This window comes from Mustelus asterias, chromosome 10 (genome assembly GCF_964213995.1).
Source record: "Mustelus asterias chromosome 10, sMusAst1.hap1.1, whole genome shotgun sequence".
NCBI lineage: Eukaryota > Metazoa > Chordata > Chondrichthyes > Carcharhiniformes > Triakidae > Mustelus > Mustelus asterias.
The window spans coordinates 36320726-36340795 of NC_135810.1; the positions used below are offsets into that span (position 1 = coordinate 36320726).

General features: G+C 48.1%; 1 protein-coding gene across 5 annotated transcripts in view; it reads right to left on the reverse strand.

Moving 5' to 3' along the window:
* LOC144500011 (nectin-3-like) overlaps positions 1–20070 on the reverse strand; it is a 196905-nt gene that overhangs the window by 84690 nt on the left and 92145 nt on the right. For all 5 annotated transcript variants that reach the window (XR_013498915.1, XM_078222756.1, XM_078222755.1 and 2 more), the window contains 2 exons: positions 14642–14747; positions 8469–8614 (listed from right to left, as the gene is read on the reverse strand). Coding sequence is in view for 4 of the 5 variants with exons in the window: in XM_078222756.1 (XP_078078882.1) it covers positions 8469–8614; positions 14642–14747 (252 nt within the window). In the remaining variant the exon portion in view is untranslated. The remainder of the gene's footprint in view (positions 1–8468; positions 8615–14641; positions 14748–20070) is intronic.

Below are 20070 nucleotides of genomic sequence, written 5' to 3' on the forward strand. Positions count from 1 at the left end.
TGTATCTTTTACTTGAAGGAAGAAGGTGGAAGGGAGAATGTCTGGGGTGCGTGGGGTCCTTCATTATGCTGGCTGCTTTGCCGAGGCAGCAGGAAGTGTAGACAGAGTCAATGGATGGGAGGCTGGTTTGCGTGATGGTTGGGCAACATTCATGAACTTTTGTAGTTTCTTGCGGTCTTGGGCAGAGCAGGAGCCATACCAAGCTGTGATGCAACCAGAAAGAATGCTTTCTATGATGCATCTGTAAATGTTGGTGAGAGTTGTAGCTGACATGCGAACTTTCCTTCGTTTTCTGGGAAAGTAGAAGCGTTGGTGGGCTCTCCTAACTATAGCGTCGGCATGGGGGGACCAGGACAGGTTGTTGTAATCTGGACACCTAAAAACTTGAAGCTCTCGATCCTTTCTATTTCGTCCCAGTTGATGTAGACAGGATATGGAGATGCCAGCGTTGGGCTGGGGTAAACACAGTAAAAAGTCTCACAACACCAGGTTAAAGTCCAACAGGTTTATTTGGTAGCAAAAGCCACTAGCTTTCGGAGCGCTGCTCCTTCATCAGGTAAGTGGGAGTTCTGTTCACAAACAGGGCATATAAAGACACAAACTCAATTTACAAAATAATGGTTGGAATGCGAGTCTTTACAGGTAATCAAGTCTTAAAGGTACAGACAATGTGAGTGGAGAGAGGGTTAAGCATAGGTTAAAGAGATGTGTATTGTCTCCAGCCAGGACAGTTAAGTGAGACTTTGCAAGCCCAGGCAAGTCGTGGGGGTGACAGATAGTGTGACATGAACCCAAGATCCCGGTTGAGGCCATCCTCATGTATGCGGAACTTGACTTTCAGTCTCTGCTCAGCGACTCTGCGTTGTGTGCCGTGAAAGCCGCCTTGGAGAACGTTTACATGAAGATCAGAGGCTGAATGCCCGTGACCGCTGAAGTGTTCCCCAAGAGGAAGAGAACACTCTTGCCGAGTGATTGTCGAGCGGTGTGCATGCATCTATTGTCGTAGCATCTGCATGGTCTCCCCAATGTACCAAGCCTCGGGACATCCTTTCCTGCAGCGTATCAGGTAGACAACGTTGGCCGAGTTGCAAGAGTATGTACCTGGTGGATGGTGTTCTCACGTGAGGTGATGGCATCTATGTCGATAATCCAGCACGTCTTGCAGAAGTTGCTATGGCAGGGTTGTGTGGTGTCGTGGTCACTGTTCTGAAGGCTGGGTAGTTTGCTGCGGACAATGGTCTGTTTGAGGTTGTGTGGTGAAGGCAAGAAGAGGGGTGTGGGGATGGCCTTGGCGAGATGTCCGTCTTCATCAATGACATGTTGAAGGCTCCGGAGAAGATGTTGTAGCTTCTCCGCTCCGGGGAAGTACTGGACGACGAAGGGTACTCTGTCTGCCGTGTCCCATGTTTGTCTTCTGAGGAGGTCGGTGCGGTTTTTCGCTGTGGCGTGTCGGAACAGTCGATCGATGAGTTGAGCGCCATATCGTGTTCTTATGAAGGCATCTTTCAACGTCTGGAGGTGTCTGTTGTGATCCTCCTCATCTGAGCAGATCCATGTATACGGAGGGCTTGTCCGTAGGGGATGGCTTCTTTAACGTGTTTAGGGTGGAAGCTGGAGAAGTGGAGCATCGTGAGGTTATCTGTGGGCTTGCGGTACAGTGAGGTGCTGAGGTGACCGTCCTTGATGGAGATGCGTGTGTCCAAGAATACAACCGATTCCGGAGAGTAGTCCATGGTGAGTCTAATGGTGGGATGGAACTTGTTGATGTCATCATATAGTTGTTTCAGTGATTGTTCACCATGAGTCCAAAGGAAGAAAATGTCATCGATGTATCTAGTGTATAGCATCGGTTGAAGGTCCTGTGCGGTGAAGAGGTCTTGTTCGGACCCGTGCATGAAGATGTTGGCATATTGAGGTGCGAATTTGGTCCCCATGGCTGTTCCGTGTGTCTGGATGAAGAACTGGTTGTTGAAGGTGAAGACATTGTTGTCCAGGATGAGGTGGATGAGTTGTAAAATTGCATCTGGAGACTGGCGGTTGTCGGCATTGAGTACTGAGGCAGTTTCAGCAATGCCATCGTCGTGGGGGATGCTGGTGTAGAGTGCCGAGACATCTGTTGTGACGAGGAGTGCTCCTGGTTCAACCGCTCCATGTCTGCGGAGTTTCTGTAGGAAGTCCGTAGTGTCGCGACAAAAGTTGGGAGTTCTTTGTACAATGGGTTTCAGGATGCCCTCGACATAGCCGGAGAGGTTCTCGCACAGGGTCCCATTGCCCGATACGATGGGACGGCTGGGTGTGTTTGCCTTGTGCATCTTCGGGAGGCAATCAAGATCTCCAATGCGGGGAGTACGTGGGATGAGAGCACGGAGGGTGCTCTGAAGGTCCGGATCAAAGGTCTTGATCAGTCTGTTGAGTTGATGGGTGTGTTCTTTGGTCGGATCTGCGGGTAACTGTCTTTAGTGTTTCAACATGAGCCTTCAACATGTTATTGATGAAGACGAACATCTCGCCAAGGCCATTCCCACACTCCCACTTCTTGCCTTTAAACAACCGCACAACCTCGGACAGACCATTGTCCGCAGCAAACTACCCAGCCTTCAGGAAAACAGTGACCATGACACCATACAACCCTGCCACAGCAACCTCTGCAAGACATGCCGGATCATCAACACGGATGCCATCATCTCACGTGAGACCACCATCCACCAGGTACACAGTACATACTCTTGCAACTCGGCCAACATTGTCTACCTGATACGCTGCAGAAAAGGATGTCCCGAGGCATGGTACATCGGGGAGACCATGCAGACACTACGACAACGGATGAATGAACACCGCTCGACAATCATCAGGTAAGAGTGTTCTCTTCCTGTTGAGGAGCACTTCAGCGGTCATGGGCATTCGGCTTCTGAACTTCGGGTAAGTGTTCTCCAAGGCGGCCTTCACGACACACGACAACGCAGAGTCGCTGAGCAGAGACTGATAGCCAAGTTCTGCACACATGAGGACGGCCTCAACCGGGATCTTGGGTTCATGTTACACTATCTGTAACCACCCATGACTCGCCTGGGCGTGCAAAATCTCACTAACTGTCCTGTCTGGAGACAATACACATCTCTTTAACCTGTGCTTAACCCTCTCTCCACTCACATTGTCGGTACCTTTAAGACTTGATTACCTGTAAAGACTCGCATTCCAACCATTATTTTGTAAATTGAGTTGTGTCTTTATATGCCCTGTTTGTGAACAAAACTCCCACTCACCTGATGAAGGAGCAGCGCTCCGAAAGCTAGTGGCTTTTGCTACCAAATAAACCTGTTGGACTTTAACCTGGTGTTGTGAGACTTCTTACGATGTAGACAGGAGCATGTTCTCCACTACGTTTCCTGAAGTCAATGACAATCTCTTTCATTTTGTTGACATTGAGGGAGAGATTATAGTTGCCGTACCAGTTCACCAGATTCTCTATCTCATTCCTGTACTCTGTCTCGTCATTGTTTGAGATTTGTCCTACTATGGTGGTGTCATCAGCAAACTTGAAATTCAAATTGGAGAGGTGGCAGACAGATGTAGAAAGATAGAAAAGAAAAGGGCTACTATAAGATTGGCAGACTCTGCTGGGGTTTTTGTTTAATTAACTTAGGATGCAGAATTCACTTTATCAATGAGCAGCAAGTTTGCTCGTAATTGTAATGAGGTGTTTTAAATACTTTGTAGTTTTAAAGGTACGTTTAATACCTTTAATTAGACCACACATATAAATATGTCTTCTATACACTTTTAGAAGTTAAACAAAGAAACTTTGATGCACAGTTACAGAGCGCCCCTTTGATACCAAACATATCTTAGATACATTCCTTTAAAGCACCCAACTGTTGGAACCACAAAGCCATAAAGGAAACTTAATTGCCTCACCAGACACCTTATCAGAAACAACTGATACAAGAGTGAGTTTTAATGAAGCTGCCTTCACAGTTTCTAATCAAAACAGAGTCAGAAAGATATTAATATCTTAGCTAACGAAAGTGGTATGATAGGGGACTTAGTGGGAACTGACAAGAATTAATGGTAACATGATGGTATCCCTTGAAATTGTAGGTAGTGATAAAAAGCTCAGTCATTGAATTGATAAGCAATATATTCATGTGTTTCATTATGTTGGTAATAAATAAAACTTATCAGGGCTGTAATCGGGGAATATCCTGAAGGCAAGGTGAGTTGACCACATCCCTTAGAGATTCAGTTAACTTCACTGACAAGGCCATAAAATACTATTGGCTTTTGTAGGCCCCCTTTATCAATTAAAGGATGCCCATGTGAGACTGTTTTAGTGAAGATGCTTTGTGAGGCTGCTATCAAAAATAGAGACGGAATGTCTGACTAAGAGACTAGAGTAAGAAGTCTCACAACACCAAATTAAAGTCCAACAGGTTTATTTGGTAACAAATACCATTAGCTTTCGGAGCACTGCTCCTTCGTCAGATGGAGTGGAAATGTGCTCTCAAATAATGCAAACAGACAAAATCAAGTTGCAGAATACTGATTAGAATGCGAATCCTACAGCCAGCCAGGTCTTAAAGGTACAGACAATGTGGATGGAGGGAACATTAAACACAGGTTAAAGAAATGTGTATTGTCTCCAGACAGAACAGCTAGTGAGATTCTACAAGCCCAGGAGGCAAGCTGTGGGGGTTACTGATAATGTGACATAATCCAACATCCCGGTTTAGACCTTCCTCATGTGTGCGGAACTTGGCTATCAGTTTCTGCTCAGCGACTCTGCGCTGACGTGTGTCGTGAAGGCCGCCTTGGAGAACGCTTACCTGAAGATCCAAGGCTGAATGCCCGTGACTGCTGAAGTGCTCCCCCACAGGAAGAGAACAGTCTTGCCTGGTGATTGTCGAGCGGTGTTCATTCATCCGTTGTCGTAGTGTCTGCATGGTTTCCCCAATGTACCATGCCTCGGGACATCCTTTCCTGCAGCGTATCAGGTAGACAACGTTGGCCGAGTTGCAAGAGTAGGTACCGTGTACCTGGTAGATGGTGTTCTCACGTGAGATGATGGCATCCGTGTCGATGATCCGGCACGTCTTGCAGAGGTTGCTGTGGCAGGGTTGTGTGGTGTCGTGGTCACTGTTCTCCTGAAGGTTGGGTAGTTTGCTGCGGACAATGGTCTGTTTGAGGTTGTGCGGTTGTTTGAAGGCAAGAAGTGGGGGTGTGGGGATGGCCTTGTCGAGATGTTCGTATTCATCAATGACATGTTGAAGGCTCCGGAGGAGATGCCGTAGCTTCTCCGCTCCGGGGAAGTACTGGACGACGAAGGATACTCTGTCCACCGTGTCCTGTGTTTGTCTTCTGAGGAGGTCGGTGCGGTTTCTCGCTGTGGCGCGTCGGAACTGTTGATCGATGAGTCGAGCGCCATACCCGGTTCTTATGAGGGCATCTTTCAGCGTCTGGAGGTGTCTGTTGCGATCCTCCTCATCTGTGCAGATCCTGTGTATTCGGAGGGCTTGTCCGTAGGGGATGGCTTCTTTAACGTGTTTAGGGTGGAAGCTGGAGAAGTGGAGCATCGTGAGGTTATCCGTGGGCTTGCGGTACAGTGAGGTGCTGAGGTGACCGTCCTTAATGCAGATGTTTGTGTGCAAGAATGCAACCGATTCCGGAGAGTAGTCCATGGTGAGTCTGATGGTGGGATGGAACTTGTTGATGTCATCATATAGTTGTTTCAGTGATTGCTCACCATGACTCCAAAGGAAGAAAATATCATCGATGTATCTCATAGAAACCCGACAGTACAGAAAGAGGCCATTCGGCCCATCGAGTCTGCACCGATCACAATCCCACCCAGGCCCTACCCCCATATCCCTACATATTTACCCACTCATCCCTCTAACCTACACATCTCAGGACACTAAGGGCAATTTTTTAGCATGGCCAATCAACCTAACCCGCACATCTTTGGACTGTGGGAGGAAACCGGAGCACCCGGAGGAAACCCATGCAGACACGAGGAGAATGTGCAAACTCCACACAGACAGTGACCCAAGCCGGGAATCGAACCCAGGTCCCCTGGAGCTGTGAAGCAGCAGTGCTAACCATTGTGCTACCGTGCCGCCCAGTTGTTTCAGTGATTGCTCACCATGACTCCAAAGGAAGAAAATATCATCGATGTATCTAGTGTATAGCATCGGTTGAAGGTCCTGTGCGGTGAAGAAGTCTTGTTCGAACCTGTGCACAGGACCTTCAACCGATGCTATACACTAGATACATCGATGATATTTTCTTCCTTTGGAGTCATGGTGAGCAATCACTGAAACAACTATATGATGACATCAACAAGTTCCATCCACCATCAGACTCACCATGGACTACTCTCCGGAATCGGTTGCATTCTTGGACACACGCATCTCCATTAAGGACGGTCACCTCAGCACCTCACTGTACCGCGAGCCCACGGATAACCTCATGATACTCTACTTCTCCAGCTTCCACACTAAACACGTTAAAGAAGCCATCCCCTACGGACAAGCCCTCCGAATACACAGGATCTGCACAGATGAGGAGGATCGCAACAGACACCTCCAGACGCTGAAAGATGCCCTCATAAGAACAGGATATGGCGCTCGACTCATCGATCGCGCCACAGCGAGAAACCGCACCGACCTCCTCAGAAGACAAACACGGGACACGGTGGACAGAGTACCCTTCGTCGTCCAGTACTTCCCCAGAGCGGAGAAGCTACGGCATCTCCTCCGGAGCCTTCAACATGTCATTGATGAAGACGAACATCTCGCCAAGGCCATCCCCACACCCCCACTTCTTGCCTTCAAACAACCACGCAACCTCAAACAGACCATTGTCCGCAGCAAACTACCTAACCTTCAGGAGAACAGTGACCACGACACCACACAACCCTGCCACAGCAACCTCTGCAAGACGTGCCGGATCATCGACACGGATGCCATCATCTCACGTGAGAACACCATCTACCAGGTACACTTTACCTACTCTTGCAACTCGGCCAACATTGTCTACCTGATACGCTGCAGGAAAGGATGTCCCGAGGCATGGTACATTGGGGAAACCATGCAGACACTACGACAACGGATGAATGAACACCGCTCGACAATCACCAGGCAAGACTGTTCTCTTCCTGTGGGGGAGCACTTCAGCAGTCACGGGCATTCAGCCTTGGATCTTCAGGTAAGCGTTCTCCAAGGCGGCCTTCACGACACACGACAGCGCAGAGTCGCTGAGCAGAAACTGATAGCCAAGTTCCGCACACATGAGGACGGTCTAAACCGGGATGTTGGGTTTATGTCACATTATCAGTAACCCCCACAGCTTGCCTCCTGGGGCTTGTAGAATCTCAGTAGCTGTTCTGTCTGGAGACAATACACATCTCTTTAACCTGTGTTTAATGTTCCCTCTACCCACATTGTCTGTACCTTTAAGACCTGGCTGGCTGTAGGATTCACATTCTAATCAGTATTCTGCAACTTGATTTTGTCTGTTTGCACTGTTTGAGAGCACATTTCCACTCCATCTGATGAAGGAGCAGTGCTCCGAAAGCTTATGGTATTTGCTACCAAATAAACCTGTTGGACATTAACCTGGTGTTGTTAAAACTCTTACTGTGTTTACCCCAGTCCAACACCAGCATCTCCACATTAAGAGACTAGAGGACAGGCTTAGGGATGATCTATTGGGGTACCCACGGGGTATCGTGATCTCACAGATCAGGGTGGTTCAGTATTTCTTCTGTTGGATCAATACATAAAGTATGTCATTTGTAAGACTTTTGATTGGATTGTGTCCAACTGACTGTGAGCTGTAGAATTGTATAAACCAGGTTGATTTTCTTTGTCCGGTGGAATGTTGTCTCTGACCCATTGTGTCGAGATTCTATCCCCTTGCTAGCAAGTAAAACAAAGACAATATCTTGTGTTAACATGTGCGGGTTAGGTTGATTGGCCATGCTAAAATTGCCCCTTAGTGTCCTGAGATGTGTAGGTTAGAGGGATTTGCGGGTAAATGTGTAGGGATATGGGGGTAGGGCCTGGGTGGGATTGTGGTCGGTGTAGACTCGATGGGCCAAATGGCCTCTTTCTGCACTGTAGAGTTTCTATGATTTCTATGTGTTTGTGTTAAAGACAAACTCGGAAGTCGAGATTTCGACACAGAAGGTTTCCCAATTCATTGGAAATCCTGCTGCCAACTTCCCCGGCGAGTTTAGCTTTCTACCATAACCTGGTGAGAATTGCACTTCTGTCCAAAAAAGTGACAGTGTCAAAAGACAGCATTTTCAAACTTGCCCAAAAAATAGATCTGAAACTCCTGTTTTCTCGCTCATTCGGCATTTAGAATTATTTTTATAAGAATGCGCCCAATGTGTTTAATTCTTCAAATTGAAATAGAATAAACTTAAAAATGACCAGAGCATACATGTGAATTTACAAAACACTTACCTGTAAACAAATATAAGGAGCCTGATGCAGCACCAACTGCGTTGCTTGCTTCGCATAAATAAAGCCCATAAAGGTCAGGAGTCAACTTAATCAATTTAACTCGGTCATTTTCAATTATCACACCTTCTGGGATAGGACCATTGTCTCTAATAAGAGCAATAAAACATTTATTTTGTTTAAATCAAATGACGCAAGGCATTCTGGTAATTGTGTGCAGGTAAATGCATAATATTAAGAACAGTTATTCTTTTTGGTTGTCTTCAGTTCACATGCATAAAAGATATATTGTTATCATTAATAGCACATTTAAATAGTGCCTTTAACATAAAATATATCCCAAGATGCTTCAGAGATCCAAATTGACTTTCTGTGGAAAAACTGAAGGTGGAAATCAATCATGATGCAGCAATTAATGGGGCAGAGTCCTTAGTTTAGAAATGCAGTGGTAATTAGAATTAAGGTAAACATCATTCTGTTGCATGATGGATTATTATCAATTCAGATTCCCACATCTCCATCCTGGGCCTGCTATAATGCCATGATGTAGAGATGCCAGCGTTGGACTGGGGTAAGACTGAGGCAAGATTCCCACATGTCCATCCTGGGCCTGCTATAATGCTTCAATGATGCCCAACACAAACTGGAAGAACAACACCTTGGGCTCGATTTTACCAAACTTTTGCACCCGTTTTCAGGCGCGAAATCGTGGTAAAGTTGGGCGTCGGGCCTAAAACGCGGTCCAGACCCGACCCAAGGCCAATGGCGCCTTTACCAACGGCTGATCCGGGCGCCAATCTGGCGCGCGCCCGAATCGGCCAGCGGGCCGATTTAAATGCATTTGCATGCATTTAAATCGGCATAATGAAGCCCGCGCCCAACTTACCCAAGGATTCCCACTTTACGAGGCTCCGATCCGATCGGTGCCTGCGCATTTACCGTGTTGCTGAATTCAAGTCCGAACCGCCGAATCACCCCCGACCACCCTTTGCGGACCGCCCCCGCGAACCACCCCGGCAGCCCAACCACCCCCCCCCGCCGATCGGACTACGCTGGGATGCAGGCCCTGCCAGCAGGCCACCACCCCCCCCCCCCACCCCAGGGATCGGACCCCCCGGGCCCCAGACCTACCTTGATCGCTGGTGTCCGTCAAAAGCATCTTGCGATCCTGGACCCTGGCCTTGCTCCAGGGCCCTGATGGGTAGGATGACGTCGTTTCGGGGGGGGGGGCGGCGGGGGGATGTGACGTCTCTTACCTGAAGGGGGGGGGGATGTGACGTTTCTTCCCTGAGGGGAGGGGTGGGGGGTGTGACGTCTCTGCCCCAGGGAAGAGACGTCACATCCCCCCTATTCCCCCCCTCAGGGAAGAGATGTCAGATCCCCCCCCCCAGCCCACCCCCCCCTCCCTCCCCCCCCCCCCCCCCCCAGCCCACCCCCCCCTCCCTCCCCCCCCCCCCCCCCCAGCCCACCCCCCCCCCCCAGCCCACCCCCCCCCCCCCCAGCCCACCCCCCCCCCCCCAGCCCACCCCCCCCCTCCCTCCCCCCCCCCAGCCCACCCCCCCCCCCCCAGCCCACCCCCCCCTCCCTCCCCCCCCCCTCCCCCCCCCCCCCCCCAGCCCACCCCCCCCCCCCAGCCCACCCCCCCCCTCCCTCCCCCCCCCCTCCCCCCCCCCCCCCCCCCCAGCCCACCCCCCCCCTCCCTCCCCCCCCCCAGGGAAGAGACGTCACATCCCCCCCGCCCCCCCACCCTCAGGGAAGAGACGTCACATCCCACATCCCCTATCACCAACCCCCACCCCCCCCCCACCAGGGAAAGTTAAAGGCAACGCAGACAGCAGTGCTGCCTTTGACTTTCACGCTCGGGCGCGCTGAGTGCTGTCAGCCCCGAACTCCGCATGCGCAGGTCGGTGCTCCGACAGATGCAAATGCGCTAGGCCCCGCACCGAAAAAAGGCGTATGGGGGCGCTGGAGCGCGGCTGCCGGGCGCGGGTCTGATTTACGACCGCACCCGGCACTTAGAGCCGATTTGGTAAAATCAGCCCCCTTATCTTCTGATTTGGCACATTACTGCTTTCTGGACTCAACATTGAGTTCAACAACCTTAGAGTGAACTTTCCCCTCCATCTTGACCCCTTCTCTTTGTTTTTAGTTTTCCGGTTTCCTTGGCTTCCCCCAACACAAACCCACCCCTCCTCTACATATCCCTTGTTGTCCACTTTTGGCCCCACTGAGCACTGACCTCTGTTATCTTATTAACACCTTCTGCTATCTTACTTTTTGCCACAATCAGCACTCTTCAGTCCTTAATGGTATTATTAATACCCCCTTTGCTTATGTCCATGAAACCTTTGTCAATCTCTCCTTTGTTCCAACCTACTCCTGCCCTTCTATTCTGCTCCACCTCCTGCAACCACCTCTCCAATTACATAATTCATTATATTTCTACCCCTCTTCACTTCTGTAGAAGGGTCATATGGATTCAAAATGTAAATTGTGTTTCTCTTTCCACATATGTTGCCAGACCTGCTGAGTTTATCCAATATTTGCTGGTTATATTCAAGTTAACGGACCAGCCAATATCACGTCTGATGTACTCTACAGATTGCCATCACTGACACATCCAAAAACACAGGATGGAATTTTCTGGCCCCGCTCGTGTCGGATTCTGTTGGGGATGAGAGTGGAAAATTCGGAAAGAGGCAACAGTGGGAATCTTGCTGGCAGAAAATTAATTCTGGAATTAAAGGAATTTCCCCTTGCCATTTTCATGGGGCCAGTTGGCGGGTCAGGTTTCTGATTGATGGGCAGCACGGTGGCACAGTGGTTAGCACTGCTGCCTGACAGCACCAGGGATCTGGGAACTGTACCTTGGGTGACTGTGCAAACTCCACACAGACATTCTCCCCATGTCTGTGTGGGTTTCCTCTGGGTGCTCTGGTTTCAGAGAATAAAGAACAAAGAAAAGTACAGCACAGGCACAGGCCCTTCAGCCCTCCAAGCCTGTGCTGATCATGATGCCCTAACTAAAAAAAAAACCTTCTGCCCTGACTCGGTCCATATCCCTCTATTCCCTCCCTATTCATGTACCCATCCAGATGCCTCTTAAATGTTGCTAATATGCCTGCTTCCACCACCTTCTCTGGCAATACGCTCCAGGCGCCCATGACTCTCTTCCCCCCAACATCTCCCTTAAACTTTCCCCCTCTCACCTTGAACCTGTGATCCTTGTAATTGACACTTCCACCCTTGAAAAAAGCCTGACTATCCATCCTGTCTATGCCTCTCATAATTTCGTAGATCTCTGTCAGGTCTCCCCTCAGCCTCCATCTTTCCAGTGAAAACAATCCTAGTTTATTCAACCTCTCCTTTTAGCCAACACCCTCGAGACCAGGCAACATCCTGGTGAAATGTCTTTGCATTCTCACATCCTGGTGAATCTTCTTAGCACTCTCTCAGTCTTCCTCCCACAATCCAAAAATATGCAGGTTCGATTGATTGCTATGCAAAATTGTTCCTTGGTGTCAGGAAGACTGGCAAGGTAAATAAATGGGGTTATGTGGATAGAGCCGAGTGGGATTGTTGTCAGAGCAGACTCAATGGGCCAAATGGCCTCCTTCTGCACCGTCAGGATTCTATTATCAGGAGAAGAGCACTCAGTGTGTGCTGCGGGATTCAGGCACCACTGCACCTTGAGACCGAGACCAGCACTGCAATCGTGGGATGTGGAGAAAGAAGACGGATGCATGAGGGATAATGGGGAATGGTGGGATTGGATGGGAAGGGGGAGCAATGGCAGGCAGAGGGGAGACCAAATGTAGGGAAGCTGGAACGTGATAAGGAAGGTGCAGACACAGAAAAAGTGAATGGGAATTAAACCGTGTAAATGGGAAGGGTTCGTCTCAAACCCTGGAATAGGAGGTGGGGGTTAGCGCTAGTGTGGCAGAAAGGGATTGCATTGCACAGAGACTCATAACGTGTCCGGAGGGCAGAAAGAAAACGGAATTGTGATCAGTCATGAGGAATGGGAGAGTTAATTGATTGACAGTCATAGTTTCTGCATTAGGGCTAACAGGTCAGATGAAAGCTAAAGGCAGTCCTAGGGCTTTGTGGGCCATGGTACAGGGGCATGCATGACACACAGGTTGTAGTCCTGCTCCAGGCCTGTGTGCTCAACTGGGATAATGTACAGCTTTGTTTGCAGGGTATGGACATATTGTTACTGACAGTAACAATTGGGTTGTATAACACAGTAATGGGTTGCAGATGGGATGATCATGGTTAGGGGAGGCATCTGCAGCCCCTAAATGGAAAAATTGTAATTATCATAGAATCCCTACAATGCAGAAGGAGGCCATTTGGCGCATCGAGTCTGCACAAACTCTTACCTAAGCAAACTCGCCCCACACCCCGACCCCCTTTGAAGGTGGTATTCAAAGCTCTGCAGGGGCATGGGAACCCGAACAGTGATGAGGTCAAGGGATGGTGTGGAATGGCTAGTACAATGACAATGAGATCCAAGGTGACTGGAGGAAGGGTTTGAATCAGGGTGGAAGGTGCCCAGCCTACATACCTACTTAGAGTCACACATTGAAACAGAGTCAAAGCCGAGATAAATTCCGAAGACTTCGGGAGGGTTTAAACTAGTGCGGCGGGGGTTGGGGACCGAAACAGCAGGCCGTAAGTGTAGGGACTGTGGAAAAAGTGAGACTGAGATAAACATTGTGCAGAATAAAAGCAGGCAGAAGGAAGTCACAGGGCTCGGTGAGACTTGAGGTCTGGACAGCATTTGCTTCAATGCAAGAAGCATAGCAGGTAAGACAGATGAACTGAGAGCCTGCATTACTGCATGGAATTATGATGTTATTGCCATTACGGAGACATGGTTAAAGGAGGGACAGGACTGAGAGCTTAACATTCCAGGATATTGTTGTTTTAGATGGGATAGAAGGGAAAACAAAAGGGCTGGGGGAGTTGCATTGCTAATTAGGGAGCACATCACAGCTGTGTTGAGGGAGGACACATTGAAGGGATATTGCAGTGAGGCATTGTGGGTAGAACTTAGGAATAGGAAGGGTGAAATCACAATGTTGGGAGTTGGGAGTGGGACTTCCCAACAGCCCACAGGCAACAGAGGAGCAGATGTGTAGTCAGATGCTGAAATGTTGTGGTGACTGATGTTAACTTCCTCCGTATTGACTGTGACTCCCTTAGAGCCAGAGGCTCGGATGGAGAACAATTTGTTAGATGTGTCCAGGAGGGCGCTTTGATACAGAATGTTGACAATCCAACCAGGGAGGGGGCCATACTAGACTTGATATTGGGGAATAAGCGGGGCCACGTGATCGATGTTTCAATGGGAAAGCATTTTGGGCTTAGCGGCCATAACTCCATAAGGGGATACAGGAAGGGGGGGGGGGGGTCTTCGCAAGTGGGGAGCTGTGCAAGCGGGGTGGTTGGCAAGGGGGGAGCTCTGCAAGGAGGGTGGTTGGTTAGGGGAAAGCTCGGCAAGGGGGAAGCTCTGCAAGGAGGATGGTTGTGCAGAGGGAGGTGTATGGGGCAGGCCGGTGAGGGGGTCGTAATGGGGGGGGGTGGAGGGCATGTTGGTGGTCTGCCAGGGGACTCATCGGGAGAGTCCTGATGCCGGCGACCCATGTTGGTGTGGGGAGGGAAGGTGGGGGGAAATGACAACGTCACCGATGATTGGAGGGGGTTCCAAAGTCTGTGCGGGTGGGTGGGAGGTGGTCTCTTGGTTCACTATCAGATCGGGATGCCCTGTGTAATGCCGCCTGAGCACTGTGAAGCTGGCTTCACCGGCATACTTCGTGTCGGGTTATTGGCTATTATATACCATTAGAAGATAGACTGTAATTGAACAAACTCTTTAAAATCATTGGAGGGGTGAATTTTCACTACAGTTGAATTTTCTCAAACAGCAAGGAGTATCAGAATATGCCCAATGAGAGCTCGTATTGGAAATTTAAGTCGAAAGGTTGGCACTCCCAATTCCGAATCAACTTGAGGTATTGGTTTTTAATCTTAAGGGATGGAGAATCGTGCAAGGACAGGAATTGGTCAAATTGATCTTCATGTGAATATGAAGCTCAGTACCTGAAACAGTTCATTCCAGCAAACTAGCTCACTGAAGCACCTTGGCAGCAAAACAGAAATGTACTTACTTTGTCCAGATGAATTTAATAGCAGGTGGGTTAGCATCTGCAGAACAAACCAGATATAAGCTACCAAGTTCAGTCTTCTGAGGTCTGACAATAACTGATGACATATCTGAAAAAAAATGTTTTAATCATCGATTTGAAATTGTTGAAAACAATAAACAATTCAAACATATACTTTTGAGGAATGATGGTTGTTCCAGGTAACACAGAAACATGCTGTTCTAATTCAAGTTCATCCACGTAGTGAGTAATCTAATCTTGTGTCCCCAGTATCCTTTATTCCCCTTTTCCTTAAAGTGTGAAAAGAAAATGCCAATACACTACTGTCTGTTTTGTATCTGGATAAGAACATAGATTCATAGAATCCCTAAAGTGCAGAAGGAAGCCATTCAGTCCATTGAGTCTGCACTGACTCTCTGACAGAGCATTTTAAACAGGCCTATCCCCATCCCTATCCATATAACCCCACACATTTATCCTGCTAATCCCAATCTACGCATCTAGGCTCACTAAGGGGCAATTTAACATAGCCAATCCACCTAACCTGCACATCTTTGAACTGTGGAAGGAAACCAGAGCACCTAGAGAAAACTCACATAAACATGGGGAGAATGTGCAGAACTACACAGTCACAGTCTGAAGGTTTCAGCAGACAAGCCTAGACACCGATAATCAAACTCAATGAAATATTAAAGCTCTTCCATTAATTAGGGTGGTTGACATGATATTCATGGTATGTCTATGGTCAAGATTGATTATTGGAATTTGTAATTTATAAGTATGTGAATGTGATGAAATTTGAAGAGAATAACAGAGCATAACATTTTCCCTCAGTGAATTTCTGCTCATCATGGGAATGGATCTCACCTTGGTGGGTGTGAAGGAGGGTGGATGGTTTGAAGATTAGGGGGAATGAAGTGCTGAGCTCAGGAATGAAGGTAACCTGACGTCTGGGCTGGTTCCACACATTATGGATGGGTTACTATCTTTAAATGCAACAACCATGATGCTTGCACATGTTGGCAATATTCAAAATGCTAATAAACAATTATAATATTTTAGACACAAGAAATGAAATAGCCATTTGGTAGAACAAAATTTAAGTATCATTGGAAAAAGAAAAAATAATCAAAAGATTCAGAGTCCATTTGCCAATAAATCTGCATACTCTTTTCATGCAGTATAAATTGTTGTTCCTTTTGAGATTTAATATTGTAAATCTGTCCTGATGAGTGCATGACAAAAACTTTTGGCAGCATTTCTCTGTTTTTCAGCAATAATCAAACAAAATAGCAGGAGATGATATCATTGCAGATGTTTTGAAATGAATTCCATTTTCCGAAACCTCTCATGTCGTTCTCAATATTGGGGCAGTAGCAGAATTACTGAATAGACCACTGGAACTGATAATTCACAAGAACATAGAACATAGAACATAGAACATTACAGCGCAGAACAGGCCCTTCGGCCCACGATGTTGCACCGACCAGTTAAAAAAAAAAACTGTGACCCTCCAACCTAAACCAATTTCTTTTCGTCCATGAACCTATCTACGGATCTCTTAAACGCCCCCAAACTAGGCGCATTTACTACTGATGCTGGCAGGGCATTCCAATCCCTCACCACCCTCTGGGTAAAGAACCTACCCCTGACATCGGTTCTATAACTACCCCCCCTTAATTTAAAGCCATGCCCCCTCGTGCTGGATTTCTCCATCAGAGGAAAAAGGCTATCACTATCCACCCTATCTAAACCTCTAATCATCTTATATGTTTCAATAAGATCCCCTCTTAGCCGCCGCCTTTCCAGCGAAAACAATCCCAAATCCCTCAGCCTCTCCTCATAGGATCTCCCCTCCATACCAGGCAACATCCTGGTAAACCTCCTCTGCACCCTCTCCAAAGCCTCCACATCCTTCCTGTAATGTGGGGACCAGAACTGCACACAGTACTCCAAGTGCGGCCGCACCAGAGTTGTGTACAGTTGCAACATAACGCTACGACTCCTAAATTCAATCCCCCTACCAATAAACGCCAAGACACCATAAGCCTTCTTAACAACCTTATCTACTTGATTCCCAACTTTCAGGGATCTATGCACACATACACCTAGATCCCTCTGCTCCTCCACACTATTCAAAGTCCTCCCGTTAGCCCTATACTCAACACATCTGTTATTCCTACCAAAGTGAATTACCTCACACTTCTCCGCATTAAACTCCATCCGCCACCTCTCGGCCCAACTTTGCAACCTGTCTAAGTCTTCCTGCAAACTACGACACCCTTCCTCACTGTCTACCACACCACCGACTTTGGTGTCATCAGCAAATTTGCTAATCCACCCAACTATACCCTCATCCAGATCATTAATAAATATTACAAACAGCAGTGGCCCCAAAACAGATCCCTGAGGTACACCACTTGTAACCGCACTCCATGATGAATATTTACTATCAACCACCACCCTCTGTTTCCTATCCGCTAGCCAATTCCTGATCCAATTTCCTAGATCACCCCCAATCCCATACATCTGCATTTTCTGCAGAAGCCTACCATGGTGAACCTTATCAAACGCCTTACTAAAATCCATATATACCACGTCCACTGCCTTGCCCCCATCCACCTCCTTGGTCACTTTCTCAAAAAACTCAATAAGGTTAGTAAGGCACGACCTACCTGCCACAAAACCATGCTGACTATCACCTATCAATTCATTACTCTCCAAATAACTATAAATCCTATCCCTTATAATTTTTTCCAACATCTTGCCGACAACAGAAGTGAGACTCACCGGTCTATAATTCCCGGGGAAGTCTCTGTTCCCCTTCTTAAACAATGGGACAACATTCGCTAACCTCCAATCTTCTGGTACTATACCAGAGGCCAACGACGACCTGAAGATCAGAGCCAGAGGCTCTGCAATCACTTCTCTTGCCTCCCAGAGAATCCTTGGATAAATCCCATCCGGACCAGGGGATTTATCTATTTTCAGACCCTCCAGAATATCCTGCACATCCTCCTTATCAACTGTAATACTGTCTATTCTACTCCCTTGCAACCCAGTGTCCTCCTCAGCTATATTCATGTCCCCTTGCGTGAACACCGAAGAGAAATATTGGTTCAATGCTTCACCAATCTCCTCCGGTTCCACACATAACTTCCCTCTGCCATCTATAACTGGCCCTAAACTTGCCCTAACCAACCTTCTGTTCTTGACATACCTATAGAACGCCTTAGGATTCTCTTTAACCCTATCCGCCAAAGTCTTCTCATGTCCCCTTTTAGCCCTTCTAAGCTCGCTCTTCAACTCCCTCTTAGCCAATCTAAAGCTTTCTAGTGCACTACCCGAGTGCTCACGTCTCATCCGAACATAAGCCTCCTTTTTCTTTTTAACCAACAAAGAAACTTTTTTGGTGCACCACGGTTCCCTAGCCCTACCAATTCCTCCTTGCCTGACAGGGACATACCTATCACAGACTCGCAGTAGCTGCTCCTTGAAAAAACTCCACATGTCGGACGTTCCCAGTCCCTGTAATCTCCTAGTCCAACCTATGTTTCCTAATTCTCTCCTAATAGCCTCATAATTACCCTTCCCCCAGCTAAAACCATTGGCCCGAGGTTCATGCCTATCCCTTTCCATCACTAAGGTGAACGTAACCGAATTGTGGTCACTATCACCAAAATGCACACCAACTTCCAAGTCTAGCACCTGGTCTGGCTCATTTCCCAGCACCAGATCCAATATAGCCTCACCTCTAGTTGGCCTGTCTACATACTGAGTCAAAAAACCTTCCTGCACGCTTTGAACAAAAACTGACCCCTCTAACGAGCTAGAGCTATAACAATTCCAGTCAATATTAGTCAAGTTAAAATCCCCCATAACAATTGCCCTATTACTTTCACTCCTAAGCAGGATTGACTCCGCAATCCTTTCCTCAACCTCTCTAGAACTTTTAGGAGGTCTATAAAAGACTCCCAACAGGGTGACCTCTCCTCTCCTATTTCTAATCTCCGCCCATACTACCTCAACAGATAAGTCCTCATCAAACCTCCTCTCTGACACTGTGATACAATCTCTGACCAATAATGCTACCCCTCCCCCTCTTCTACCTCCTTCCCTACTTCGACTAAAACATTTGAACCCCGGGACCTGCAGCATCCATTCCTGCCCCTGCTCTATCCATGTCTCTGAAATAGCCACAACATCGAAGTCCCAGGTACTGATCCACGCTGCAAGTTCACCCACTTTATTGCGAATACTCCTGGCATTGAAGTATACACATTTCAAACCCTGCTCCACCCCACCTCTGCAATGCCGTGCATTGCAGTCCCCATCCATGCATCCCTCACTTTCAGCCCCACTACTCAGGATCCCTCCCCCCCCCCGAATCAGTTTAAACCTCCCTGCATGGCCTTAGCAAATTTACCCCCCAGGATATTGGTCCCCTTCTGATTAAGGTGTAGACCATCCTTCTCATAGAGGTCACACCTTCCCCAGTACGAGCCCCAATTGCTTAAGTACCTGAACCCCTCCCTCCTGCACCATCCCCTCAGCCATGAATTCAAACCTTCCCTCTCCCTATTCCTCTCTAAACTATCCCGTGGTACAGGCAAGAGTCCAGAGATAACCACTCTGTCAGTCTTGGCCTTTAGTTTCCACCCCAACTCCATAAATCCCTGCCTAATATCCCCTTCCCCTATCCTCCCTATGTCGTGTGTCCCCACATGTACAATAACTTGTGGTTTATCTCCCTCCCCCCTAAGAGTCCTGAATACCCTGTCAGACACATCCCGGACCCCAGCCCCTGGTAGGCAACACACCAACCCTGAGTCCCTACCTTTAGTTCCGACCCTCCTATCTGTCTCCTTAATTGTGGAGTCCCCAATCACAAGGCCCAGTCTTTTACAGCCCCTAACCACCTGAGCTTTCTCACTCGGCTCACCCCCAGAGATCTGCTCTCTATGCTCAGTTGATTCCTCCTCAACTGTAGCCTCCAGCACCGAAAACCTATTATGGAGGGGAACCGCCCCAGGGGATTGTCTTCCCGATTGCTTCTTACCCCTCCTCCTGGCATTGACCCAAGCCTCATTTCTAGGAGTTACTATTTCTCTATAACTCCTATCAACTTCCACCTCCGCCTCCCGAATTATGCGGAGTTCCTCTACCTCCCCCTCCAGCTCCTTTACACGCTCCTCCAGAAGCTGCAATCTAATGCACTTCTTACAACTAAAATCTCCTGAAACACTACTGGATTTCCTCACCACATACATCCCACAGGAGATGCAGCATACTGCCTGAACTGCCATCCCTGAAGCCATTACCAGCAAGAAAAAAAGAAAACAAAAAACTTCCCCACACTTCCCCAACTGTCACTCTCCACTGCAGCCCGAGCAACACTCCCTCACTGAGACACCAACTGTCACACTCTACTG